This window comes from Trachurus japonicus, chromosome 1 (genome assembly GCF_045865225.1).
Source record: "Trachurus japonicus isolate A0001 chromosome 1, Traja_1.0".
NCBI lineage: Eukaryota > Metazoa > Chordata > Actinopteri > Carangiformes > Carangidae > Trachurus > Trachurus japonicus.
In genome coordinates, this window is record NC_140907.1 from 28,749,552 (window position 1) to 28,777,369 (window position 27,818).

The 27,818-nt window shown below is 40.9% G+C and overlaps 1 protein-coding gene across 2 annotated transcripts; it reads right to left on the reverse strand.

The window, feature by feature from the left end:
* Nucleotides 1-1,080: 1,080 nt before the first annotated feature.
* On the reverse strand, nucleotides 1,081-26,555 carry vav1 (vav guanine nucleotide exchange factor 1). Of its 2 annotated transcripts, none has more exons than XM_085784005.1 (29): nucleotides 26,435-26,555; nucleotides 25,820-25,915; nucleotides 25,594-25,710; nucleotides 22,609-22,725; nucleotides 19,125-19,183; nucleotides 18,682-18,747; nucleotides 18,310-18,418; nucleotides 17,080-17,175; nucleotides 16,890-16,958; nucleotides 16,675-16,778; nucleotides 13,701-13,800; nucleotides 11,619-11,714; nucleotides 11,427-11,495; nucleotides 11,229-11,315; nucleotides 10,845-10,930; nucleotides 10,593-10,728; nucleotides 10,373-10,482; nucleotides 7,976-8,077; nucleotides 7,739-7,833; nucleotides 7,610-7,632; nucleotides 7,430-7,463; nucleotides 7,217-7,233; nucleotides 6,250-6,315; nucleotides 5,356-5,387; nucleotides 4,317-4,427; nucleotides 3,536-3,623; nucleotides 3,225-3,354; nucleotides 1,429-1,580; nucleotides 1,081-1,316 (listed from the first exon to the last, which is right to left on the reverse strand). In XM_085784005.1, exons 2-29 carry the CDS (start codon nucleotides 25,904-25,906, stop codon nucleotides 1,263-1,265), a joined length of 2,412 nt encoding a protein of 803 aa, XP_085640131.1. In that variant the 5' UTR covers nucleotides 25,907-25,915; nucleotides 26,435-26,555; the 3' UTR covers nucleotides 1,081-1,262. The 2 variants fall into 2 exon arrangements, with proteins under 2 accessions (XP_085640131.1, XP_085640123.1); XM_085783997.1 differs by having other exon boundaries at nucleotides 7,097-7,233.
* Nucleotides 26,556-27,818: the final 1,263 nt, after the last annotated feature.

Below are 27,818 nucleotides of genomic sequence, written 5' to 3' on the forward strand. Positions count from 1 at the left end.
TTCGTCTGTTCTTCAAACTAATGTTCACTATACTGATGATACATTCAGTTGAAGATCACATAAAGATGCCATTTTGTCTATCTTACAGTATATAGCTCTGTTTTAATTTCTAGACTGTAGGTCATTTGTTCCATTAATCGTACTGTATTTTTTTCAACAATGTCCAGCCAGTGGCTCAGTCCGTTTTCAGCCAGCTTCTTGTAATGGCTTTCTTAGCCGAGAAACAGAAGAATCTTCTTTACCTATTACACCGTCCGGTATCAGTCCTAGATATACGTATAAACCTGGGATCATTAGGAATATTATATCCCCAAAAAATCCCCCCATGGCTCCCAGAACCTCATCTCGAAATATCCATATTTTCATAGTACATGTCCAAAATACACTGTCCGTCCAAAAAAAGAGGCACCACTTGGATTTAACTAAGCTAATAGGTAAGAGCCTCCCATCCCATTGGATAATTACCACATGGATGATTATGTTTAGGCTGGCAACAACTTATTTAACCCTAACTGATGCAGTCTCATTTCTTAACCATGTTAGAAGACACATCTTGTGATCGTTAATCTGTTTCAGAAGGGTCAAATTATTGGCATCAAGCAAATAAAACATCTAAGGAGATTGCTGAGACTAAAACTGGGTTAAGAACCGTCCAACGCATTATTAAAAACTGGAAGGAGAGTGGGGAACCATCATCTTCAAGGAAGAAATGTGGTAACAGAGTCCAGACCTTAACCCCATTGAGAGTCAAGTTTGGATGGAAATAAATGTTGTGACATTGCAGAAGCTTATTGAAATGATGCCACAGCAAATGCGTGCTGTAACCAAAGGTAAAGGCAGTCCAATGAAATATTAGAGTGTGACTTTTTTTTGGACGGGCAGTGTATATGAGAGTGTTTGGTATTCAGTCGCCCACATTGTCTCCAACAGTATTGTTGTTCACCCAATTGTTTGTGATTTTTGGTGTAATGAAAAAAAAAACGTAAAATTTTTCCAACCAGGATCTCAGATTGTTACTGCAGCTGGTTTTATATCCATGGTTTGAAGTTGTTGCACATACACGAACCAGAGATCAACATATGAGCTGAAAAAAGTTTTATTCACATCACTAGACACTCATTAGATCACAAGTAACAGCATCTCTCTCACACGCACACAGACACACTTGTGCACATGGGTTAATGCAATCGATGGAAACCACGTATCACACAGACTCCTCCTACACAAACAGTTCAGGTCCTCACGTCTCCCCTGGAGCCACGTCAGCAGTAGTCGGAGTAATCCTCGTCCACGTAGTTGGATGGGAAGAGGCCCACCTGTCGGAACAGGAGCACCGCAGGTCAGATACAAACAAATAACGCCTTCAAAGCACAGACTGTGTTTTGTTTTGATTTTTTTATGTGGTTGTGGTGGTAAACGCCTCCTCACCCGGCCGTAAACTTCTCCTTTCCACCAACCGCTGTGACCTTTCTTGGAGAGGATCTTGATGGTGTCTCCCTCCTGCAGCGACAGCTCCGAGCGGTCTCTGGCGGAGAAGTCGTACCTGGCCCTCGCCACGCCGAAACTCCTCAGGCTGCCTCCTGTGAGACAGAGCGAATAAAATAATAAAAAAACTTTAAAAAAAATCAACAAAATAACAAGTTGTACATTTAGAAATGTCTTTTCTTTTTTTTATTGACAACAATGGGTATAAAATATCTTTATAAACCCCAGCATCTTCTCATTTCTCCCTGAACAACTTGGATCATCCACTTCATAACACCTTGATAGACCAAAGAAATAACGGTGGTGGACGGCTCTCTCCTCTCTCTTCGTTGCAGGACAGAGAGATACAGAAGATCTTTTATACCCATAGCCATCAGACTTCATAATTCTTTGTTAAATAGATGAGTTACAGACTTCTTTGAATTTCTCTTTGGGGATTAATAAAGTTCTTCTTATTCTTCCTTTTACCTGTCTTCTTTCAAAGACATAGTGGTTCATTTTCCAGCTTCACAGGTGCTGGTTGGAGGATTTTCAGGTCACAGTGTTGTTCTATTAACAGCAGTGTTGGTCTGTTCCAAACTAAAATATCTCAACAACTATTTCATGGATTGCTTTTTTTTTAAAATTTGGTAAAAACACAGTCCCATGAGGATGAATCCTACTGACTTTTATAATCCTCTGACTTTCTCTCCAGAGCGAGGTTCACTTTTATTATTTATAGTTATTTATCAGGGATAAACCAATGTATCCACCTTTTTCCGAACGTCAAAAACGTAGCCTGTTTTGCCGGTTTTGGAATGTTATGTTTACGTTTCCATGGTTTCAGTAGCCGCGGTAAATGCATGGATTTTTTTTTTTTCCCCCAATGAAAATCTGTAAAACGCATGGATCATCACAGCAGCTTTTAACAGTGGATATCACACAAATTGACATCTGTGTTAAAAGCCAGCGTTAATAGATCCATGCGTTTACCGCAACTATGACAACGCCTGAAAACCATGGAAACATAAACGTAAAATTCCACCAAACCGGCAAACCGGAAGCCAGTTTTGACCATAGATGACGTTCGGAAACTTGTGGATAGGAGGACTCGTGGAAAAGCCTGTTTTTTTTTCTCTTTGCTGCAAGCTGCTCAGAGCTACGCTACGGAGGCTAATGGGATTTCTTGGTTTCTCTCATCAAACTCATCAAATACACAATCCAACAACTCCACAACGCTCTTGTGGACAAGTTGTGACCTGCACATTCACCACGCTATGAGATAACAACAGAACGTTACGAGACAGAGTTGTTTTAGAGGTAAATTCATGCAAAACCGCTGATGCCCTTTCCCGTCGGGGGACAGTTTTTCAGCAAACAGTCTTGGTATTTACCTCTAAAACAACTCTGTCTCGTAACGTTCTGTTATTATCTCATAGCGTGGTGAATGTGCAGGTCACAACTTGTCCACCAGAGCGTTTTGGAGTTGTTGGATTGTGTGTTTGATGAGGGAAACCAAGAAATCCCATTAGCCTCCGTAGCGTAGCTCTGAGCAGCTCGTGGCTCTGCTCCGCCGTTCTAAAAATAGCTTGCACCGACAATTAAAGGTAACAAACCTACTGCTATGACTATAGGGATGATGGCAATGGGCCAATTTGCCAAAATGTTGAACTATCCCTTTAAGATACAAATCCTGCATAGTTCCTCGTCAACGTGGTGGCGATGTGGAGTGTGTGTTCAGTGACAGAGACAAACTGTACCTGGCGTGCTATTCGGTGTGTTGTTAGACGAGTCGCTTTGCTCTGGTTGTTTGTACGGCGTCCGCAGCGTCGTGTCCACATCCTTGAAATACTCCTTCAAAGAGTTTTGCTGGTAAAACTGAATCATCTCCTGAAGCAGAGGAGATGAAAAAAACAGTGTGACAGGAGGACGAGGAGGAGAGCAGCGTGGGAAACGTGTGACAAAGATGTTTGGTCGTGTTTGGTGGGGAAGGAAATCAGGTCAACTGTAAATCCACAATGTGAGAGACAGTTTCGGTGTTCGATGTTTGATATGAAGCTGCTGAACTTACAACTAAACCCTTGAATGCTTTCTTATCATTGATGCGGTACAGGCCTTCAGCGGACGTGATTTTAATATGTCTGATTTCCATGTTGAACCTGGGAGAGACAAACCGAGATGATCAGATCAGAGAGCAATAACACTGACGGGAGAGTTCACACACATCTCGTTTAGTGTTTTAGTTTCACAGCTGAACGGTGAAGCTGCTGCTCTCAAAATGAAATAAAAAAAGAAGGAAAATTGATTCTTCCACTTCTGCAGTGAGCAGGTTTCGTATGATAAGAGCTGGTGACAATGTGTACTTATTACATTAGTTGAATTTCTTTCAGAGGAAGTGAAACTTGAGTTTAAATACATCCAGCAATTTATCCAAGTCAGACTGAGAACATTATTCAGCATTAATGTGTAGAAATATTATAGATATCATTTGAACATGAAAACATTTGAAATGAAAATCATAAAAAGAGAAAACAAACAAACAAAAAACACCCAAAACAAAAATATAAAGAGATCATATACTATTGCCCTTTAAACAATGAATTATTTCATATATGAACTTGTGAAAAATGGCCATCAAACAACTGAAAAAGATGAGTTGCTGACTTATCAACTAATCGATTGATCATTGTTCCATACAACCATTGATCTGACAGCATTTCAGTGACCTTCTTTTAAAAAAGCTGTAAAAATAGTAAAATAATTAAAGTGTCACTGTATTATCAAAGTGATAAAAAATAACTACTTAAAAATAAAAGTTGTAATTATTTACTGATGAACTGATGGAGACTCACTTGATGCTGATGGCGAACTCTCCTCCATCTTTCTGCCTCACGAGGAACGTCCCATCAGAGCGGGACATCAGCAGGTTTTTGGCGGCGGTTCTGTCCATGTTCCCGGCAAACCTTGAAAAAACACACGATCCAAAATCAAGAACTGAAACCTCATTCTTTGCTCTGATAAATGAAGTTACTTTTAAAACAGGATATAAGACAATCCTCAACGTACAAGAGGAAAACTGAAATTGTTAGAAATGACAACTCGCTCTTGTTCAGTTCAACACACCCAGTGGGTTTCTCTCACTTTACCCGTTTAGTTGTTCTGCTTCTGCATTGACAGTTTAATTAATTAACATAATCCAGCAATTATTGTTTTAATACATTTTAAAAAGTTGTAGCATCACTTTACTTGCATATATGTATGAGGACATGTTTATTGATGCACAATAATTATCATCAATTATAACCTCCCTTTGAACATTTGTTTATTATTACAACTGTCTTAATACAGCAGCCTCAGTAGCAGTCACAGTTGTTGACAGAGTCACCAACAGGCTCTTACAGCTACTTACAACTGCCTTATATTGTGTAATAAACAGTGTATTAAATGTCTCTATACTGCTTATAAATGCTAAATAGGGCTGATTTTGTGATGCAATACAAATCGGTGTAGTTGCTCCTCATCACCACCAGGTGGAGCCAAATGCTTTCAAATGCTTCACGTTCCGACTGTGTCACAAGCTGTTTTTAAATTTTATACGTTATTATCTGCAGCACTTTGAGTCAGCACATCGTTGTTATGATCGCACTGCGGGGCGGAGAACGTTGACTAGATGACAAATTATGACTTAAATGACTAATATTAAGAAAAGGTTATTTTACACATGGAAAATGATGATGTGCGCCGCCAGATCCCATTAGTTGCACAATGATGCAGTTTGCCGGAAAATGAACAAAAAAAAAAACAAAAAAAAGTGCTTCTTCTGCTTCTGTGGCTGCTGGTGTCAGCGGCTCGGGGTACAAGTGATTTAAAGCAGTTCCTGTCGATACTCACCATTTGAAGGGCGACAGGTCAGACGTCGGTCTCTGGGAAAACAGGGAGATCACACAGAGGGTTAGGCGTTGCGCAAAGGTCTGTCCGTGGTTCCTCAATTGCTAACACTATTTATGGTGGTTTCAGTAACGTAAATATGTTTCTCTCTTTTATTTTTTTTTATAAGAGGGAAATGTTGCTTTGCACAAAATTGTGTTTTGATGTCATTTAAAGGGATGGCTCACCCAAAATTCAAATGTCACCCTCATGTCAACTAAGAGCTGTGAGAATTTTCAGAGTCCTCCGTGCCTTCTCTCAGTTACGGGGAGGGTCCGCACAGCAGTATTTGTCCATATAATGGTTGTGAATGGATACCACTTTTCTTCGTCCAAAAAGACACACCAAAAAACATCCAAATACCTCCATACTGCTCGTCTGTAATGTCCCTCTTGTATTGAAGCCCCGACATGAGAAATTGTTCCGAAAAAAATTAAATAAGTCTATAATTTAAGCTTGTTTGTAGCGGAAGCTCCCAGTGTCTCAGTTCACTGCTCTTCCTGTGTCTGTGCAAATCTCGTGTGATTTGCACCGACCGACGGAACAATTTCTCATGTCGGGGCTTCAATACAAGAGGGACATTACAGACGAGCACTATGGAGGTATTTGGATGTTTTTTGGTGTGTCTTTTTGGACGAAGAAAAGTGGTATCCATTCACAACCATTATATGGACAAATACTGCTGCGCTGACCCCCCTGTAACTGAGAGAAGGCACGGAGGACTCTGAAAATTCTCCCATCCCTTGGTCGACATGAGGGTGAGTAGATAATGAGTGAAATTTTAATTTTGGGTGAAATATCCCCTAAAGCTTCATGGTGAGTGACAATGATGATGATGTCATGTGGGGTCGTACTCACAGCGACGTAGGGCTGAACCTTTTGGCAGGGGAACCATCCCATTTGACCAGATGTCAGGTTTCTTCCCTGAGTGGCACACACACAACAACAACAGGTCACATGGCCGGACTGGGCGGAGCAGCGAAGCAGCACAGTTATTGCAACACATGAATGAATCAGCAGATCGACACTGTAACTTATAAACAAAAATTCTTCCTGAAACAACAAAATGACCCAGATGCAGCTGATTTTGATCTGATCTGAGGCAATCCACACTTTGCATGCGCATTAAACTAGTTTTGTTTGCTTATGTAAATATTGTGGCTCTTGTTGTTGAACAGAGTGACAAACTGTAGCCGTTCTGCCACAAAGACAATTTCCCCAAACGCACCTCAGATATCGGGTAAATAATAAAAAAGGATCTTTACTATCTCTTGTGTTTGTGTTCAGCATCATTTAAAGCCAGGGCCCCTGACACTGAAGCAGCGACATGGGATCCGGCCCAGATTAGGTTCTGATGTATTTTCCAAACCAAAACTTTTCATATAAATCGCACTGTAACGGAAAAAAAAAGAAAAAGAAAAAGAAAAAGAAAACAAACAAAGCAAATAGACAGAAGAGCAGCAGCTACGGGCACGAGGGCGGAAGTGCGAGCAAGAGATGAGATGCAGAAAGGGGGAAAAAAAGACAAAAGAGACTGAAAATGACAAAAGCATTTTACACCTACACAAGAACCACAGGAAACGAAGGCTTGAAAACAAAACGACAATAATGCGTGACCCTGTTAGTTTTCAGAATGCAGATTTATGTGTGCTTGACTTAAGTTTTTTTGTTTGTTTGGTTTTTTTTATTTTATTTTAAACGTTACCTCCCACCATGGCAGTTCGGCATCAGCCCGGGTCAGCTCAATGATGTCACCTTTGGAGAGGTGAAGCGGTTGGCCAAAGCCCACAGGAGGCGGAGGCAAGGCATAGTACTCCTGACATACCTCCATCTTAGGAAATCCTGAGAGAGAGAGAGAGAGAGCGAGAGAGCGAGAGAGAGAGAGAGAGAGAGACAAAAGGTGTTGAGGTGTCAGGGAGGAGAAGTGACAGGAAGTGAAAGCACAGCAGATACTTCCTTTACTCTTCAATACTGAGGAGGAATATACACTGGAAAGCTCTTTAGTTTTTTTGTCTAAATGATATCACAAAGTCCTTACCAACGCTGGAATGTCCGGACTTCTGTGTTTTATTCTGAAGGGACGAAAGATAAACGTTTTATGTTTCTGCATAAGGTCAATTAAAAAAAACGGGGACATGTAAAATATTGATTCATCACCTCGAAAAAAGAATAGAAACATAAAACATATCCACAGTGGCAAAGATGAGCGTAGTCTTACCTTCTTCGTAGTGCCAGAATGATCTGTAATTTTAAGAGGACGATCAACGTAAGAAGTGATAATTTTTTGCTCGGTTGTGATAATTCGAGGTAGTTTTTGTCGTAGTTTTTAGTATTTATGTGAACAGACCTGAGTTTCGTCCGCAGGCAGGGACTCTGCCTAAACACTCTTTATGTGCAGCCATTTTACAGCGTGTGCAGCGGTAGCCCTGGAAAAATATCCCTCTGAGGACGACAGATGGAGAGATTCAGCCTCAGCAGACGAGTCTGTGGTGTTTTTGTTTTTTTCTGTTTTTTGTTTTGTTTGTTGTTGTTAAATTGGAGCTTGGAGAGATGCCGAGAGGAACAGACAGGGAGACAAAAGTACCTTAACAGCATCGCGCAGGCCTTGCAGGAGGTGGTTTCCTCGAAGCAGTGCATCTGGAAGTCATGGTTGTTGGCCGTCGAGTTCTCTGGACACATATTTGACCTGCAACCGTGAAGCACAGCTGTTTTAGCCAACGCAAACAAAGAGGAAGTTTTCACTGTAACGCTAAATGGTGGAAGTAACTAATTTATCGTGGCTGTCCATGTTGGCTAGCAACAAAACATTAACAGTTGTTGCTACACAATGTAGATAAGATTGTATTTAATATAATCAACAAATCATCTGTTCACTTCCGATGGGGTTGAGTGAGCAAGCCACAAAAGTGCAACACAAATCTATAAATGACAAGTGGCTACAGCTCGACTTATTCACTTGTTTTGTGAATCAATAAAATCAAACTAAACTTGCAGTTGTTTATCTTTTATCTCTTGTTTCTTTATCTCTTTGTTTTTGGTCTCTTGAGGGAAACATCTCAACATAGAGGAGCGTTCAGCTACAGTAGTTGTTGGTCTCCACCTGTCTGTGGCTGTTTGATACTGCACAGTGGTGTTGTTGAGCTTTTATTGTGACAAGAAATGACAGTGTGAGAGTGAGCGAAATAAAAACCTGCTGTGGCACAGTCGCTTTAAACCCCGAGACTGATCAGGGGAAGTGCTGAGTCGCGTGGTAACTCTCTGTGGGTTTGTAACCGCAAGTGACCCCTTTCACATTACATACAGTCATCCATCCTCCATCCATCAGCTGCTGCTGCTGATCATTATGGGGTCACACAGGGGCTGCAGCCAATCGCTCGTTAGATCCGTTATTATTAGAAAAATATATTTCCTATAGGAGATTTTAGAGACTTTTATACAGGTAAACTACAATTACTAGCCTCCATTATTACAGTTACTGTAATCTATTCTGTGTATTTTTGCTTTAATTCTGTCTGTTGATTTTGATTTTGTATTTTAACCATGTAAAGCACTTTGTTAGTTCTCTCTGTACGACAGAGTATTAGGGCCACATTGAGAAAATAACATTCACAGACTTCGAGAATAAAGCCATAGTTTTACGAGAAAAAAGTTGTATTGCAAGAATTTATAATATATAATAAGAAGTTATAATATTTTAAAGCAGAAGTAAGTGGTCCGGTCGTTTTCGCTAATGCTGCGTTCCAGGCAGGCTTTTGAAATCGTAAATTACAGCTTCAAGTCACAACTTACGACTTTGTAGCGTTTCAGGCAACCCACTCGTGTTTTTCCGACCTGTTTTACCGGTGAAAGTCACTATAACGGCCACTCGTAACTTCCGACCGGTGAACTCGTACCAGATCGAACTGGTACCACTTCACGGTCGGAAAAATACGAGTTTCCTTGAACGCACCATAACAGTCCTCGTCCCTACGTCGCCACATTCACGGCGTCCCTTGGCTGCACACACAGCCCTGCATGCCGTTCTCTCTCCTCATTGGATAAAAACTGTAGGATACGATAAATGTTTTCTCTTCGGCTCAGAGCAGCAGAGTGACTGACAGACCCGTGTTTCAGACCAAACACTCTATGTAAGTGATTGCTGTCGGAAGATATAACTATTTAAGACTTATATTAACACAAATATATCACTTACTTCTGCTTTAACCTGTTGTTTTGGAGGAGGAAATTTGTTAAAATGAGGCCGTGGAGCATTTTGTGAAGTTGTATATGGTTGATGCTTAATCCTTTGGCCCATTAGCACCACATTGTCATCAGTATCAGGACTTTGAAAAGAATATGCAAGCAAATGCATCTACTCTGCAGAAAGAACCAGGAGGACTTGGAGGAAATTGCTGCTTTTTTCTCATAAAATTGGCACTTCGTAATACGATGACTTTATTCTCGAGATCTGTGAATTTTTTATTTCTCAATGTGGCCCTATTACTCCGTTGTATCTCTGAGAAAAGTGCTATAGTATATAAATACGATTTTACTTACTTACTATTCAAAATATTGTTGTCACTACTATCACTCTTATTAATATTACTACCACGCATGCTGGTCTTTTTCTCTTCCTTTCTTGTTCTGCCTCTCCCAACCCGACCAGTCGAGGCAGATGGCCGCTTCCCCTGAGGTTTCTGCCTCTTAAAAATATATATTTTTTCTCACCATGTGCCTGCTCTTGGTGGGAAATGTTGGGTCTCTGTAAATAATATTTCAAATAGAAGGTCTAAGGCTGTATCTGAAAAGAGCCTTGAGATGACTTCTGTTATGAATTCACAAATGAAAACTGACTTTGACTTGAGTGTTGCAGGAGGAGGAGGAGGAGGAGGAGGAAGGCTGCAGCGCCCAACATCCAGTGTTGTATAAACATCATCAGGCTTCATAAAACACACACACACACACACACACACACAAGGCAAGTTTTATGCGTGTAACTCACACAGCCATTTCAAACTGCTCCAACCATTTCTTCTTCAGTTCTCTGGTTTTGAAGAATAGATCGTACCCGGATCTCCCGTAGCCGTCCAGCAGGAGGAACGAGTAGGACCACTGCTCACACACACAAATACACACATAAAAACATAAAAACACACACAGTCAGCCTCATGGATGTATTATCTGGTATAAACCGGTGCTACAGACTGAAGGAAGCTGAGGACCTTCTTATTGTCCTTCTCTCCGGCGGTTTCGTCTCGTATCTGGTAGTGCTGTAGTTCAATGACGTGCTTCAACTCAAAACTCTCTCCGCCCTTCTTCTTACATACAAACATGGCTTTATCAAAGAGGAACGCATACCTGACAGACACAGCAAAACACACACACAAAAGGGGACAACAAGAGGTCAGGTACTTGATGTTAACTCGTGAAATATGCACAGTACACAAGGACATGTAAAGGAATACACAACACACCTGTCCTGTTTGGACTTTTTCTCTGAGCTGACGATCTTCAGCTCTCCGTCCATCTTAGGCCGACCGAAGAGCGCGAGAGACTGAGTCTGAAGATCAGAGGAGAGGAAATATATATTATATAACTGCTATAATGGCTCCTGTGTGTTTGCGTTACATTGAGATCTACAGAAAGGACTACACACTCTGCCAATCAGCAGTGGTGCAGCACAGATGTTACAGACGGCCCTGATGAACAAAATAAAGACTCCACTGAACTCATGTGCTGATGAAAATACTGAAACTTGTTTGCAGATACTTTCCTCTTTTTCTACATATCTTATATAACCGCTAAAAAAAATTTAATGTTAAAAAGAAAAATGTTTAAGTGAAACTGTGAAACCCCACCATGTTTTCTATGGACAACTGGAAGGTGGTGATCTGCCTGATGATCTCATTGTCTCGCTTCACCTCGTTCACACACTGCGCCAAGTCCTGGAAACACACACACACACACACACACACACACACGCACACACGCTTGATGAAATATCATAAATGTTAAGTCAGATAATGACGTTAACACAAATACACACATTCTCTTACCCTCATGGCATCCAGAGCTGTGCGTAGGTTTTCCTTGTCTGTCGCGTCAGTGGTGTGCTTCACCAGCTCCTGCACGCACAAACATAACACACTCACACAAACAAACTCACAACAACATCACACTACTGCAGCTGCTGGGTATAGAGCTCACAGAGGAAAGATAACAGAGATGTAGCACGGCCACACACGTACCTGTAGCAGCAGGTGGTATTTGAGGACTCTCTGCATGGGGACCATGAGTAAATCTCTGAGAGAGAAGCGACCACTGTTTGCTCTCTTTGAACACTCCTGGGGGAGAAGGAGAGGGAGGTGAACATCTGCAGTGATAAAACACCTCCAGGTTTTAAGGAGGTTAAATGGCAGACGCCGACTTGTGTCACTTCTCCCCTGCTGACCAAAGATCGTATCCAACATATAAACCCACTGTGGTGGGGTGGACTTTTTATGCATGTAATGATTCACCTGGATGTGACACACACACATAAAGGTGCATCTCCATAAATTAGAATATCATGAAAAAGTTTATTTTATGTCAGTAATTCAATTCAAAAAGTGAAACTAATACATTATATAGATATAGAATGAAACATTTCATGTCTTTATTCATTTAATTTCTTTGATTGTAATGATTATGGCTTTCATTTAATGAAGACCTAAAATTCAGTATCTCATAAAATTTGAATATTACAAAAGACCAATAAAAAAAAAACATGTTTAACATGGAAATGTCGACCCATTTATATGCACACCATAACTTGGTTGAGGCTATTTGGCTTGAACTACATGAAATGGACTTTTCCATGATATTATAATTTATTGGGAAGCACCTGTATACACCAACATAGAGATCTAAAGGCCTGGTTTTGACTCTGTTTTGAATAATAAATACGCTACTGATTCATATATTCTAATTATCATGATACATTTCTTTATTTATTATTCTCTACTTATTAATTACTTAATCACACGCATGTTTAAACATCAGCTTGTTGTGTGTGTTTCTTGTGGTAAATGAACGTTGAGGTCATCACTGCACATGATGACACAGGAACAAATACTGCAGCACTAAGAGAAATGCAACATGTGCCCAGGATGTGATCTAATCCCTAATCAATCCCACTGACACTAAAAGCGATTAGGGATCGATCCGCCTACGCTGCGGCTCAGGAGTCATTTCCACTGTAGACCAGGGTTACGTAGAAAAGCCACATCTGTAAATCTGGTTCAAAGGACTCATTATTATTTATCATCACTCACTGTATTACACATCATTAAACCACTAAATTTGAATATTGTTCATCACTACACAAAGCTCGCTCTTTGTGCATGATGTCATCAAAATGGACACTTAAAGGTAAAGTTAATGTGTTGGCAGGCAAATGTTTGTTCATATTTATTATACAAGTCATATTGTGAACTGATCGTGGCACCGGATGGAAGAATCACACAGTCCAGTGAAAGTTGCTCACACAGCACAAATGCCAAAAAAAAAGAAGCAGTTTCTCTCTCTCTTCCTGGTTTGTTTCTGGATTGTTTTGCCCATGACTCATCACTGTGCATCTTTCCCTGAAGATGCTGACTCAGCCCGTTATCACACTCATAAAAGTAGCTTTTCCCTGGCTCTGGGAAAGTTTAACAAATACTAAATCTTTATGGTTAAAAATATCAGAGGAAAAAGAGGTGCGATAAATGACCTTGTGTCAAGTCATGACTCTGCCACGCTGCAACCAACTCTGTTCGCACATACATCAAGCTACAAACAACAAAAACACAGCTAGTAAAGCTACTAAAAACAACACAGTGATAAAAGTCACAGTGTACACACAAGTACACAATCCCTCTCTGGCGAGCGCTGCTGCACACTACAACATGGTCAACTGACTCTGGTCCGTCCTAAGTTTAGTTCATTAAAGTAGATGTAAGCGGAATGTTTGTTTTAATATATATATCCGCTGACAAGAAGTTAGCCAAAACGACCGGATCGCTTACTTCTGCTTTAAGGCATCAATCATTTGCAAGAAATCAATCATCAATCATTTGCAAGAAATGAGGAGATGGTTGCACCAGATTTAGACTACAATCTAAAATACCTGCTACATAAAATGACAAAAGACATAAGATGACAAATAAACAGTGGACAGCACAGAGACAGTATAGACACACAACTTCCACATTTAAAATGGCTCAAGTCAAGTGCAAAAAATAAATAATAAAGGCAAAAAAATATATACTTAAAAAAAAAAAAAAAAAGAAATAGTGTAAAACCTTCCTCACCTCCAGTTTCATCCTGATATCCTCTCTCGTGTTCGAGAGCTTGTCGAGGTGTTTGGCCGCTGTTTCCACCTGACTACAGTATCGACCGTACAGTAGCAGCCTGAGGGAGTCAACGATTTAAAAGGCATATTATTAGGGCCCGAGCGGCGACTGCAAGTCGCCCAGCGAAAGCCCTATTGAAATCGCGCTGTTTATTATTATTATTATTATTATTATTCCCACACCCTTAAAACGCCATTTTGACCCCTTTCCCAAAGGCGAAAATGCGTCTACTTTTGCATGGGCGTCCGGCCGGATCCGAAATTCGATATTTTTGGGTGGTCGCACACGGTCGACGCAAAATGGCTGAATAGCGCCCCCTACAAATTCCAAAAATGCCCATAGGGAATTTTGCTAACTTTGTCCGATGTTGATAAAATTTGGTACACATATGTATTATACCCAGATATGCAAAAAAGCCTCTTGACCTCATGACCTCAACCCAACAGGAAGTCGGCCATTTTGGTTTTGATTTTTCCCGCCTAAAACGAACTCCTCCCACAGCGTTCGCCCGATCAAGTTGAAATTAGGTACACCACATCTCCAGACCTAGCTGAGCTTATCTTGTGCGCCGTGAGTCCGTAGGTCAAAGGGCGTGGCTGCCAGCGCTCAATTAACTTTGGCGTGCTCGCCATGTAATACGATTGGCTCTCACGCCCACATACTTCATCCAATCAACTTCAAACTTGCTGGACATGACGATGGCTCCGCCCTGAACGTCCCAATATATTAACTTCCCACGTAACTCATAGCGCCCCCCGGTGGTAACAGGAAGTGAACTAAAATTCATTAAAAATACATAGTTCACCCCATCAACTTCATTCCACTTCTAAAACATGCAGAACCAGTTGGTGAAGCTACATTATGAAGACTGTGAAGCTACGAGTAATGGCGTCCCTGTGGGGGCGTGGCTACCATCAATTCCTCGCCATGAAAATACGTTTGGCTTTTTGATGGCTTTAATGAAGTCGTATCATCATGAAAATTGATAGACAGGTCCAGGGTGGAGACCTCTTCCATCTGATAGGGGTGTCGCTCATGTGGCCCCCTAGTGGAAACAGGAAGTGCCATTTTTTGCATCAACATTGTCCGATTTCCACGAAACTTCACATGTGTGATGAGGGACTGACCCTGAACACACCTGCACGCATACCATTACTGCCCCCTAGTGGACAAACTTTTAACTGCTCATAACTCCCTCATGCTTTGTCCGATTTCCACGAAACTTCACATGTGTGATGAGGGACTGACCCTGAACACACCTGCATGCATACCATTACTGCCCCCTAGTGGACAAACTTTTAACTGCACATAACTCCCTCATGATTTGTCCGATTTCCACGAAACTTCACATGTGTGATGAGGGACTGACCCTGAACACACCTGCATGCATCCCATTACTGCCCCCTAGTGGACGAACCTTTAACTGCTCATAACTCCCTCATGCTTTGTCCGATTTCCAAGAAACTTCACGTGTGATGAGGGACTGACCCTGAACACACCTGCACGCATCCCATTACTGCCCCCTAGTGGACGAACCTTTAACTGCTCATAACTCCCTCATGCTTTGTCCGATTCACTCCAAACTTCACATGAGTGATGAGGGGCGGCCCCTGAACGCACCAGACCACGTGCGGTGACTGCCCCCTGGTGGATGAACGAAACATTGCGTTTTTGGCCTCCTTCCTGGTTATTTCTCCATTTCTGCTCCGCGCCACGGCCCCGGCGTGCCTCAGGCCCCGCGGTGGCATGGGCGAGCGAGGGCCCGCCATCGCCGCTTGCGGCTTTAATTATTATTATTATTATTATTATTATTATTGAAAACACATGTATCTCCACTAGGGATGTCATAATTATAGATTTTCTTGGTACGATTGTTGTCAGAGAAATAATCATGGTATTATGATTATCACAATTATTATGCATTAAATAGTTTCACGACACTATGAATGTGGAAAATCAAATATAGTCAAAATATACCGGTAGGCCTACTTACATTATTAATTATTTACACAAAATATTTTAACTATCTATTAATATATGGTCAATTATTAATAGCTTACCCCAAGAGAAGTGTTGGAAATATTAAAGTCATTATTGTCATCTATAGCAAATGTTTATGTTTAAACCGTTCCTTTTAATTACAAATGACACGCCAACATTTAAACTCCTACCAATTCAATGTTTCATTAGGTAAATAGAGGAAAAAAAGGGATGTGGCACACCAAAATATGGTCTTCGTCAGGGTGGAAGACCACATTTTGGTCAAAACGTTGGTTTTTAACACAGTTCGAATAAATATTTTTGCATCTGAGGCTACGGGTGTGTCACATCCCTTTTTTTCCTCTGTTCATTTGTCGTTTGTGAGCACCTCATCAATACAGGTGTGCGCTCTCCTCCTCTTTAAAGACTCATTAGGTAAATAGACCAGTATCTGTGCATTTACCTTTACTTTGGTGCACATCTGAAACACCTCCAGTGCAAAACAGAGCGTTATCGAAGGTCTTTTATCCCTATGTCAATTCGATTTTTTAACAGTTCTATTTAGTTTGTTATGTCTGTTGCACTTTTAAACCCCTGTGCACTTTAAAATTGTTTTTATTTGTCTACCAGCAAGCACTTTTTAATCTGTTATTTTGCCCAGCAGACAGAGAGCTTTTTGCTTTGCTTTTTCTTCTTTTTAAGGCTGCTGTCACAAACTCATTTCCCCTTGGGGATAAATAAAGTATACCCTAATCAATCAATCAATCAATCAATCTGCCAATATGGTTCAGACATAATCTTTTTGGAAAGTGACGGTATTTAGGAATCTTTATGATTAATTAATTGTGGCATCTAATACCACAATTAATTGTGAAAACAAGTAATCATGACATCCCTAATCTCCACTGTTACTGTACAGCAGATAATATAAACATGTGTGTGTCTTGGTTACCTCTCCTTGTAGTTCAAAAACACCTGGTAGAGATTCCTCGCTCCATAACCCAGGATGGAGCTACGGACCTCCTCCAACAAACCACGATGGGTGTTGGCCAAGTCCTGCACACACACACACACACACACAGAAAACAGGTTAACAAGGCTAAAAGGTGAAGTTAGACCCGTCAACATGACCAGGTGTGTGAGTGTACGGACAATCTCCTCCTGTACCTCTATGTTGATGAAGATGCTCTCGATGTCTTGTTCGTTGAGAAACTTTTCGAGAGGTTTCATAAAATGCTGCTCAAAAAAAAGAAAGAAGAGAAGAGAAGATGTTTTTGTTAATTTGTCTTTAAACGTAAAGACGAATGTCCATTTGCTTGCTGGTCTGTAGGTGTGATTTGCACTGACGCTTGCGCACATGTAATATAGATTCCAGTGTATCCGAGTATTTCTCCTCCGTCGACCTGATCTCCTGCAGGCAGCACTCTCGCTTGTCTACGCCTGTCTTCTGTTGCTGCACGAACACACACACAACAAGTGTAAGATTCACTTATACACTCAAACATGCACATTTGTATATTAAATTGTTCTAATATCTACAATGTTTTTTTTTGTTGTCACACATAGAGATTTGTGTGTGGTTTAGTTGCAGCTGAACATTAATTTCACCATTTACTCTTTATTGTTTTTGTTTTTTTTTAGATCTCTCTCGTGTTGATGCAATGGTTTGTCAGCATTTTGTGCATCTTCTCCTTGTGTCATGAAAATATTTACTGCTGCCTAGATTGCTTTTCTCACACAGTGGGACTCACTGTCCAGATGATGCATAAATATTTGACGATAAAGAAATGATAAATATTGAGCCATTTATATTTCAGCTGCATATTCTAAAAAATGAATGGCCTTTTTGTCTGTGTTAACTGTCCGACACTGACTCTTCATTTACTCCAGCCTTCACTGTGTCTCAGAATGAGCCTGTGCCGACATGAATTATGTAGCGGGGTGACATTTACACACAATGCTGTTCCTGCATGAGGCTGCTATCTGCAGATGGAGACACACTGCAGAAATCTCTGCACAGCTCTGGGGCTCAACACACCCACAGTCAGAGGGTCGCAAAGTGAATCAGAGTGATTATAGATATGCAGAAAGATACTGTGTTGCTACAATGTAAGATTAGCTTCGTGTTTTCCTTTCCCATGTCTCTAGAAATTGATTAAATAAGACAAGAAAAAGAAATGTTGGACACATGGAGCGTGTCAAGTGGATGCTGACCAAAATAAAATATGTTTGTATCACCACTGAGAAAAAATAAGAGCTAAAATCTGGCATTTAATGTCTGTTCAGGCTGGCAATTTTGCAAATGTATTCTTCAATTAACATTTTAGCAAATGTAGACAGTAGATTATCTAGATAAGTTTAACAAATGTAACATTTGGGAAACAGTTTTTGTTGAAAAACACAAGATTATATTCATAGCTTTTAAAGTAAGGTCAGATTTTGTGTCCTGACCTATAGGAAATAGAAACATCGTCATGTTTTTAGGTGAAAAGAGCAGAAACACGACCATCTGGACTGAGGTCCACTGAATGCAGATCGTCTGAATCTGAATCTCTTTAAAGTCTAAAGTTGCATGTGAACCACTCACAGTTTCAGGTTGTTCATCCGTCCTCATCAAGTCCTCATAGATCTCGTCCCCTTCGTTCTCCTCATCCTCCACAAAGTCGTACAAGTCGTCATCTTCGTCCACGGTGTCACTGATGCACATAACACACACATGCACACACGTCTTAATCAATTTAATTCAATTATACTTATTTAAACATCTTGTAGTTGACATGTACTGTACTCAGCGTGCACTCAATCCTCTGTATTGGAGATGATAAATCTTGGGCGTAACTATGTAAGAGCAACAGACCAAAACAATTTACCAATAGAGACAGTGTGTTTTTTTTCTGACAACTTCTCTTATCCCTCAAGTTTGGTTTCGTAACATGTCTGCGAAAAAAAAATGACTCACTCTATCTGGTCTGACAGGCCGCTGTAGATCTCATCATCAGGAGCACATCCCTCCAGAGGAAAAGGCCTGGAGCAGCAAGAGAGAGAGAGTGTGTGTGTGTGTGTGTGTGTGTGTGTGTGTGTGTGTGTGTGTGTGTGTAGGTTTGTGTTTAGTAGAAGGTGAAGGTGGAAAAAGGAGGAAGAGTGCAGGGAGAATAACAACAAGATGAGCAGCGTTATCGAGCGAGTGATTAATTATACATGACCTTAGTTATACAATTAGCATTAAAGCAGTACATAAACATCCAATGCATTATTCATTACAAGCAGATGTATGTGCTTATTGTAAGTACTGGTCAAACAGCTGCAGATAATGATAACATGATTTATTACATGTTTATTTGGTGCTGAGCATAAAACTGCATTAGTGCTTCAATTATGCAACACAGGAAGGGAACTACTTACTGGAGTCCTCTTTGTAAGGCAACGGATGAATGAGACAGGATGGACAGGGTGTCTATGACCTGTCACACAGACACACAGATGAGTATACAGTTAGTATATATCCTGTGCAGAGTGCCACACAGACTGGTAAAGAGAAGAGAAAGAGAGAGTAAAAGAGAGAAAGAGCTGCTTCACACCTCAGACACTGACGCTGAATAACTCTCCTCTGAGCTGGTTTCACTCTTTCATTCCGTCCGACTGTGTAAAATGTGAAATGCAATCTCATGATGAGCGGCGGTGGCAGATAACCAGTGTCATGATGACTGACAAATGTGATCAGGAGCAAAACTCAGTTGCAACTCGTCACATCCTACTTTGAGTGAAAGTGATCCATGTCCCTGATTAAGCAGCGACGTGTCTCAGCGAGCTCTGTATCTCAGCCCATCTGTGCTCAGTGTCTCCTTAGCGATGGCGATGTACCCAAGAAATGAACTAGTAATCGCTCTTTAATTTAAACATCATCATCAGAGTACTTTAATATGGTGCTGTTCTTTGGAAGAGACAGAAAACAGATAATCAGATAGAGTTCTCATTACTCTTTAAGTAATGCCTATAAGCTTCAGTCGGTACTTTTACTGCTCTACTTTTTTTTGTTTTCTACTTTCATTCAAGATAGAGAAAGGAAGAAAGACATGTATCAAGAAGTGAAAGTCTGTGGGAGAGGCTCACAAAAAAAAAAAAAAGTCTGAATGGACTGATTTTGAGCTTTACTTCCATTTAACAACCTGAAAGAAACCGTTTCATGTTTCGGGTTATGTGTTCATTCACTGTCACTGAATATATCGTTATCTGGTTTAGCACAGTTTAGCATAAAGACTAAAGAAGTGGGGGGGGGAGTAACCAAGCTCTGCCTGAAAGTACCACACTCCTCCTCACACAGCAACATCTGGTCGGGTCACATGATCAAGATTTCTCCTTGAAACTTCTCAAATAGTTAAACTGAGCAGCTGTTTGACGACCAGAGATGTGAAAGTAAGCAACATTTTACAAAAAAAAACAAAGAGTTTCTAGTTCCATGAAGCATCTTGTTGTCACTAATAATTATCTTCTGACCCCTGACCACGCCACAAAAACCAGCTGCACCTCAACCACTTGCAACACTGAAATCCAACACTAGTGAAGCATGATTGAGTAAATAAGTAAGATTTTGGGTGCAGGACTTTTACTTGTACTGGGGTGTACAGTACAGTACTTTCAGTGTCTGATTGTTGTTCCCACCACTGTATACTGTGTAGATCATAACACAGCCTGCGCCATAAACCACCACACTGTGCAGTTCAATGTAGTTCACTGCACTGTGGATGACAGCCTGAAAGCAGCGAAGTGAAACGAGAAGCTCGGTGACAAGAACACAGACTAAATAAACTGTAAAAAAAAAAAAAAAAAGACCCCTCAGTGGGGTTGAGGATTAAGGGTTCCACCTCCTGTTGACTCATTTCGCTCGTACAGACAAACGCTTCCTCTTACTTTGAACACACAAATCAAAAGAGTGCACATTCTGGATCCCCTCTTGTTCACACTGAAGTGCCGCGGCTGCACGGCGACGACGAAAGTGAAAGAAGACTCTTAAATTCTTGAATTCATGTGTTCGCTGAGCCGCTTCAATTAGAAAATCACCACGGTACTTCCTGTTGGGGCTACGTGGGTGTCTGCAAGCTGCAGTGCTTCTGCCGTCTACCATACTGACTGGCATATGAGAGCACAATGGTTTCCCTGAAGCGGCGCTCATATTTACTGCACTGCGTTAGGTTGCGGTGGTGCTTTTGAAAGTTTGTGAACTCCGCTCAGTGTTTTTACATCAATAAAACAAAGAGTGGGTAAAGTATCTAAATCATCCAATGTCACATATCACTGAGTATGATAATGAAAAATATTTTTAGGGAACTTGATAATGTGTTAATCAAAAATGTTAAAAGTGACACTTATCACACCGTTTGCTGGTGCTGTGTCCCGTCTACTATAGGTTTAGCTCCAGTAAGGACCAGTGTTACCAGTTACCAGCACTTGAGTCCGATCTTGGTCTTGAGACCACATTTTCAAGGTCTTGGACCTGTCAAGACCACAGCTGCAGTGACATCTTTTTTTTTAAGCGGACCTTTTTTTAATCTCTCTGTCACACGCTCACTTTGGTTTATGTGATGTCATTCAATAACTTTAAAGATAATCAACCTAGTTCTAAAAAAAAAGTCCAAGTGTTTGTGTAACTATCTGAAAAACTCAGTTGCAGTGGGAGACTTCAGCAGGTTTTTCTCTTCTGTTCAATCCAAACTTTGTTTCAATTAAATATGTTATAGATTTTTTATATAAAATCATCTTTTCTTTTTAGCTGAGGAATAATGTAAAGTAATGTAATGTCAAGCCGTGTTATTATTATGAGTACTTTGACGTTCCCCTCAAAGTCTTGGTCTTGACTCGGTCTCGGGTTAGGTGGTCTCGACTATAACACTAGTAAGGACTCACTCACCCCAAAAGAAACAGTCAAACCCACTTCAGCTCAACATTTAGCCGGTCAGCGACTTGTCATGTTATATTTTAAAAAAAGGATTGAAGGGGCAATGCAATCCCCCAAAAAAGGCAACACCATGCCATAGAGGTGAAATCAGAGTGAGTTCAGAGAAAGTACACGGATGTACAAATATATAAGTCTGACCTTCACAACATGTTTGCGGAGGTGCACCGTGGCATAAACGAAGGAGGTTTCTGAGGCTGGAGGAGGTTACAAAACCATCTCTGAAGAGGATTTGGGCTCCATCAATCTACAATCAGAACGACCGTGTGCAAATTCATGACCACTGTTGTTATCGTTCCCAGGAGTGATCGCCAAACACGCTAGTAGGTTGACTGTGTGAGGTCATAAAGGACCCCGCAGGGGACTTCCAAGTAACTTATCTTCATGAGTCCACACCACCATCAGGAGAACTGAGAACAACCATCGGTGTGTTTTGGCAGAGCTGCAGGGAGAAAAACCACGACTCTCCAAAAATAACACTGCTGTCTGTCTGCAGCTTGCTCAAGATCATGTCATGTGGACAAGCCAGAAGGATACCAAGAAAAAAAAAAGGTTTTGTGGACAGATGAGACCAAAATAGATTTTTTTTGGTTTCTAAATGAGAGGCTTTTTTATCTGTGCAACTTGTTGGTGGTACTATCATGGTTTGGTCGTGTTTTGGTTGAATCTGAGCCAGGACGACTGGCCTTTGATGATGGATGAATGAATTCTGATCACAGAGAAACTGAATCTCTCTTTAGTTTAGTTTAGTTTATTTCATCTTTTGCACAAATTATTTACAGTCAATCGCTCTTTATCTATATTTGTTGTCGTTTTATGTTTTATGTCTTAGGTCAGATCTGTGAGCAGAAAGACACATTCAAGCACAACTCTTGGTAGGTAGGTGTGTGTGTGTCTGTGTGTGTGTGTGTGTGTGTGTGTGTGTTGGAGTGTTACCTTTGCAAAGTCCCGTACGTCAAACAGGTCAAAGGCCTCGAACAGTTCATTCTTCTTGAGATTAAACCTGTCTTGACAAACTCCCAGGAACGTCCGGATGTTCTTGAGGCACAGGAACTAAACACAGACATTAACTGGTTAGTCAATTAATTCAGTTCACTTACTCATTTATTACTTTTGCTCTGAGAGTTCAATGCACTGCTGCAACTTGCAAAACAGACAAATGTGCTGCAAATTCAGAAAACATATTTGTCAATTTGACAGTTTGAGGATGTTTTATATATTGCATAGCATTGAGTTCTCTTCAGAGGGCTTTACAACCTGTAAAGCACCCAACACCCTCTGCCCTATAGAGCCCTGCTGCTGGTGATAAGAAAAGGGGCTTTTTGTCAATCAGCTGATCAACAGATAAATAAAATACAAATAATCCATCAATCTTCACATGTAAGATTTGGCTGCTCTTCTTTGGCTGAACAATCCACATTTATCCAACAGTCCATGTTGTAAACTGTTTTCTTCTGTGTACACAACATCCACTGCACATCTGCCCGTCCTGGGTGGGGAGTTCTTCCTCAGTCGATGTGAGAGTCGAAGGGCAGAGGATGTTGTTATGATGCTGTGTAAAGACCTTTGAGACAAACTGGTTGTAAAAATAGGCTAAACAAATAAACGTGCCTCGCCTTGCCTCTTCACTTATTCTAATGCAAATTTAATATCAACATAATCAACAGGCCCCAACAGCACACATATTAGCTGGCACCATTAGTGTGTAATTATGCCATGTTCATCCTAATGGCTACTTAAAACACAGACAGCAACATTAAAATGCATCTTTAGCAAGTTACAGCATAATAAGAGAAGACACAATCTTAGAAACATCGCAAACACGGTGAACACAGCACACACAGCAGGCACATGGTCGAACAGAATCGACAGTTAAACATGGTCGTGCGACAGCGTTGTGTGTGAATTATGATCTCGGTCTCTTCACTTTAACACCCAGCTGCGTCTACCACGTACATACAACCACAAATAGTTACTCTAAAAACCTATATCAAAGTGTATGTACACATGGTCATCAGCCACACGGACCACATGCATACGAGCAACAGCGATGTTTACAGACACACCTAAGGCTAAAAGAGATCATAAGAGATGGAGGGGCCGAATTTTTTAAAAGCTGAATTATAGCTACAGAAGAAACCACAGGGAGAGAGATATAGAGAGAGAGAGAGAGAGAGAGCGCAGAGCACAGTGCGACTGACATGGTGGTCAGACATATGCAGTTTTACATAACTTCCTGAAGCAGCTGCTCTCTCTCTGTCTTTCTCTCTCTATCTCTCTCTCTCTCTCTTTCTCTCTCTGTTCGACAGTGGGAAATGCGGAACTCTAATTTGAGAAAAAGGGGAAATGTTGAGTTCTGGTTGATACTGCAGCACACTTCGCATCTCTCTGTCAGGAGTTAATACTAACACACACACAGGCCTACGACCTCGGGCCCTGCAACAGTTCCTCACACCGCAGTAAAACATTACTGCAACAGGCAACAAGGAAGATCCTCTACTTGCGCAATTTCTCATAAGGTGTGTGTGCGTCAGAGTGGACTCCTGTCTTCTGTTAATCACCGGATGTTTCTTAACCACCCTTGACCTCATAGGATTTCCCAGAGTTTCACATCGCACGTGTCGAAGCAGAATCGCCTCCCCGTCCACGAGTGCATGTTTCAGGCATCGAGCCCTACCAGAAGCGCTTTAAAGGACTTCCCTTGAGAAGTTATGGCCGACCACGTCACAACCGTAGCGTCTCTTTCTTTGTCACACTTGAGTCTGTCTCGTGTCTCGCCCACACAAAGGTTTCTTCTAATGATCTGTGTCCACTCAGGGTTGACCCAGTTTCTGTGTCATTCTCCTCGCTCCAGTTTTCCTTGTGTGTGTTGGATGTTAAGTGTGGCACGATCTCTCTAGAAAGCTTGAGAATATATTTTTAATGAGTTTTGGGGTGAAAAGACGAGCCTGTGACTGAAGCTACAAGACAATTGTTTTTTGTTTTTTTTTAACATGGACCCAAGAATTTTCTGAAAAGATTTCTAAAAGGAACAGATGAATAATGTATTCACGTTCTTGCAGAGACTTAACACCACTCTCATATTTGTTAGCTACATATGAATTAACAATAAGCCGTTAGCTTACTGTAGGTTAAATGGTGGGGAATAGGAAAACAGTAAGGTTTCAGTCCAAAGCTTGTAAGATGTTACATCTTGTTTGTGTTATTCTGTACAGAAAAGTACACTGTTGTGAACAAACTTGCTGTTCCTGAGCTAAATTAACTGACTGTAGCATCATATTACAGTAAGCAAGAAGGCAGAAGAATGGTTGAATCTTCTCATCTAAAACACAGAGGGGTATTTCCCAAAATGTCTAAAACTATTCCTATAAAGTGTTGACATCAACCTTTTTCATTAGCAACCACTTCTTTGTATCTGAATGGAAAAAAATCTGGCACATAATAGTAAATAACTGCTTTGGTATGAATCTATACAGTTTTAAATCCAGATGCAAATCAAAATTATTGTTGTTTTTCTTTGTAATCAACAAAATGTTCAATCTAAATCACTATTTTTCCACACCAAGAAGTCTTAAAGGTCCTTAATGTGCAGAGCGATAAAATATCAGCCTGCACAGTGAGATCATTTCAACCTGTCTCATAAAAAACAATTTTGTTTTTGTTTTTTAGGAATCATAAATCACATATGTGATTCCAGTGCTAATCACGTCCTCCCTCAGACTCGTGACACTGATTCCTCCAAAACTCATGAAACAATTTGATCTTTTGGGGGAAAAGAGGTTGACAGATACAGATCACAGCATTTTCCTATCGGGCTGCTGCGGGGCTTCAATGCTGCCTGCTGGTTGCTAAGGAAATGTCCTATGGAAATGGAGCAGGAAAAGGTGTGTGTGTGTGTGTGTGTGTGTGTGTGTGTGTTACCTGGGACATCTGTGGGCGCAGGTTGATCTCTCTCAGGTTGACCGCCTGTGGCAGCAGGTTGTTGAGCAACTGGCAAAGCAGCACGCCATCTCTCAGAGCCTGCGCCAGGTCGCACACCTTTCAAACGCACAATCACACATACACACACACAATTACATTCAGGAACCAACACAGGATGTGTATGGGAACCTGTCTATACACGTAGTATGTGACACAGGCCATCTACCTGTGCGCCGTCCCATGTGACCCTGTGGTTCTCAGGAAGAACTCGGCATTCGATCAGCCACATCGCACACTGCCGCCACAACTCCATCTTTGTTGTCTGAACAACACACACACACACACAGACAGATGTGAAGCAGGATTTTGTTAAATAACAATATTCATCAGCAATATTTGTCAGATTGTAGGTTAACACACCTCTGACAATCAGAGATGACTTTGCTTCACAAGCAGCCATTAAAGGTTTTTTTTTGTTTTTTCCTTCTCATCATTTACACTGAATATCAATTAAACATATTCACTGTCTGAATTCACACATGATGACTGTTTTCAGCATTTTACACATGAAGCAGCTCTGAATCACACCCTGCCACAGTCTAAACACTCCTCTTCTTCTTCGACACTAGAATCTGGACATGAAACTGAACTTTATTCAGTCAGTTTGAAACCGATGCAGCAGCACTTTAGTCGGCTTCGCACCAAACAGTTAGCCGCCCCGTCCTTTCGGTAAAACACTGAAGCCTTCTTGAAACTAAGTGAAATTTAAAAAAAGAAATGCAGCTGAACCTGAAACTGTAACTTTCTAACAGTACAGGATGGTACAACAGCGAGGCCTCACCTTCAGTAGCTTCTCTCCCCGGCACTTCTCTGTCTTCGTCCTCGATGTTCACCTTGCTTTCATTATCTCATTTTCAGACTAGAGTGCTCTTGTTCTGTCTTTCTTCCGTGGTGGGTGTTCTGCAGAGCTGCAGTGTGTTGGAGGCTTTTAACTTCATCCCGCAACTTCCTTTTTCCTCTGACGCACCCTCACACAGCCGCATTGATACTCACAGATGCACGCACACACACACACACACACACAGTTATGCATACACAAAAAAGCTGTTGCTGCTGGTGCTGCTGCTGCTATGAGTGGCACAATTTGATAAAACACGGTGCACCATGTGTGAAATTTTGTGTACATGTACACATGTGAACAAAAAAAAACAAAAGAGTGGGCGTGAATGTGTTTCTGAGGGTGTGAAGCTACAAATTCCACAATTATTGGCAAATGCACATTAAAGAAAATAAATGCATCACATGGCTTTTGTCTATTGTAGATTTCGATTGTTTACAAGATTTTGAACGAAATTATGAAATAATTCACTTCAATAACATAATTCTCTGTCATAAAAGTGAGAATATCTAATATACATGGAAGAAAGTTTTTGAGTTGTCAATATACTACATTTACTATATATACTTATACATATACAGTGTGCTGCTGAACCTCAGACACCATGGTTGTATTTCTGTGTTCAAAATGACAGACACTTACATCTAATTATATGAAATAGACCAAAGTTCATCCTGTGTTCAGAGTTTATAGACATTTTAGTGAGCATTTCACACATCCCCTCTCAGTGCGGATACTCTCATGCAGGTGCCAGAAAATATCTGTCATATTAAAAACACAGATCGACTTTCAAAAGGCCTAAAAACACAGGTGAGTATTTCTACTGCAATTAACAGATATTACTGTAATTTAACAAGGAGAGAGATAGTATAATAGGTAAGGTAGTTTGTATGTCTTATATAAAGTTTTTAACGATCCACTTTTAGTGATTCTAACATGCTGATGTGATTAAACCGGTCCCAGCGGCTCTAGGGGGAAAATACTTTATTAGAGTAATATATTCATATACTATTGAACAACTCTTATTACAATTTCGAAGTCTGCCCTGTAGCTGAGCAGCACAGACAGACAGACAGACAGACAGACAGACAGACAGACAGACAGACAGACTGCTGCCATCATGTCATTGAAGGAAAAATCATGGAGCTGCTCCATGAATAATGAAACAGCTGCTCAGACGCTGACAGCACCCAGAGGTGATTTTACTGGCATGTGAGCACATTTTTGGATTCACAGCTGGGAATCCCTACGGTCAAGACTTATCCAGATGTAACGTCTCAAACAGAAAAACCTCAATCACTTACTTTGACTTTACGGTTCAGCAGAA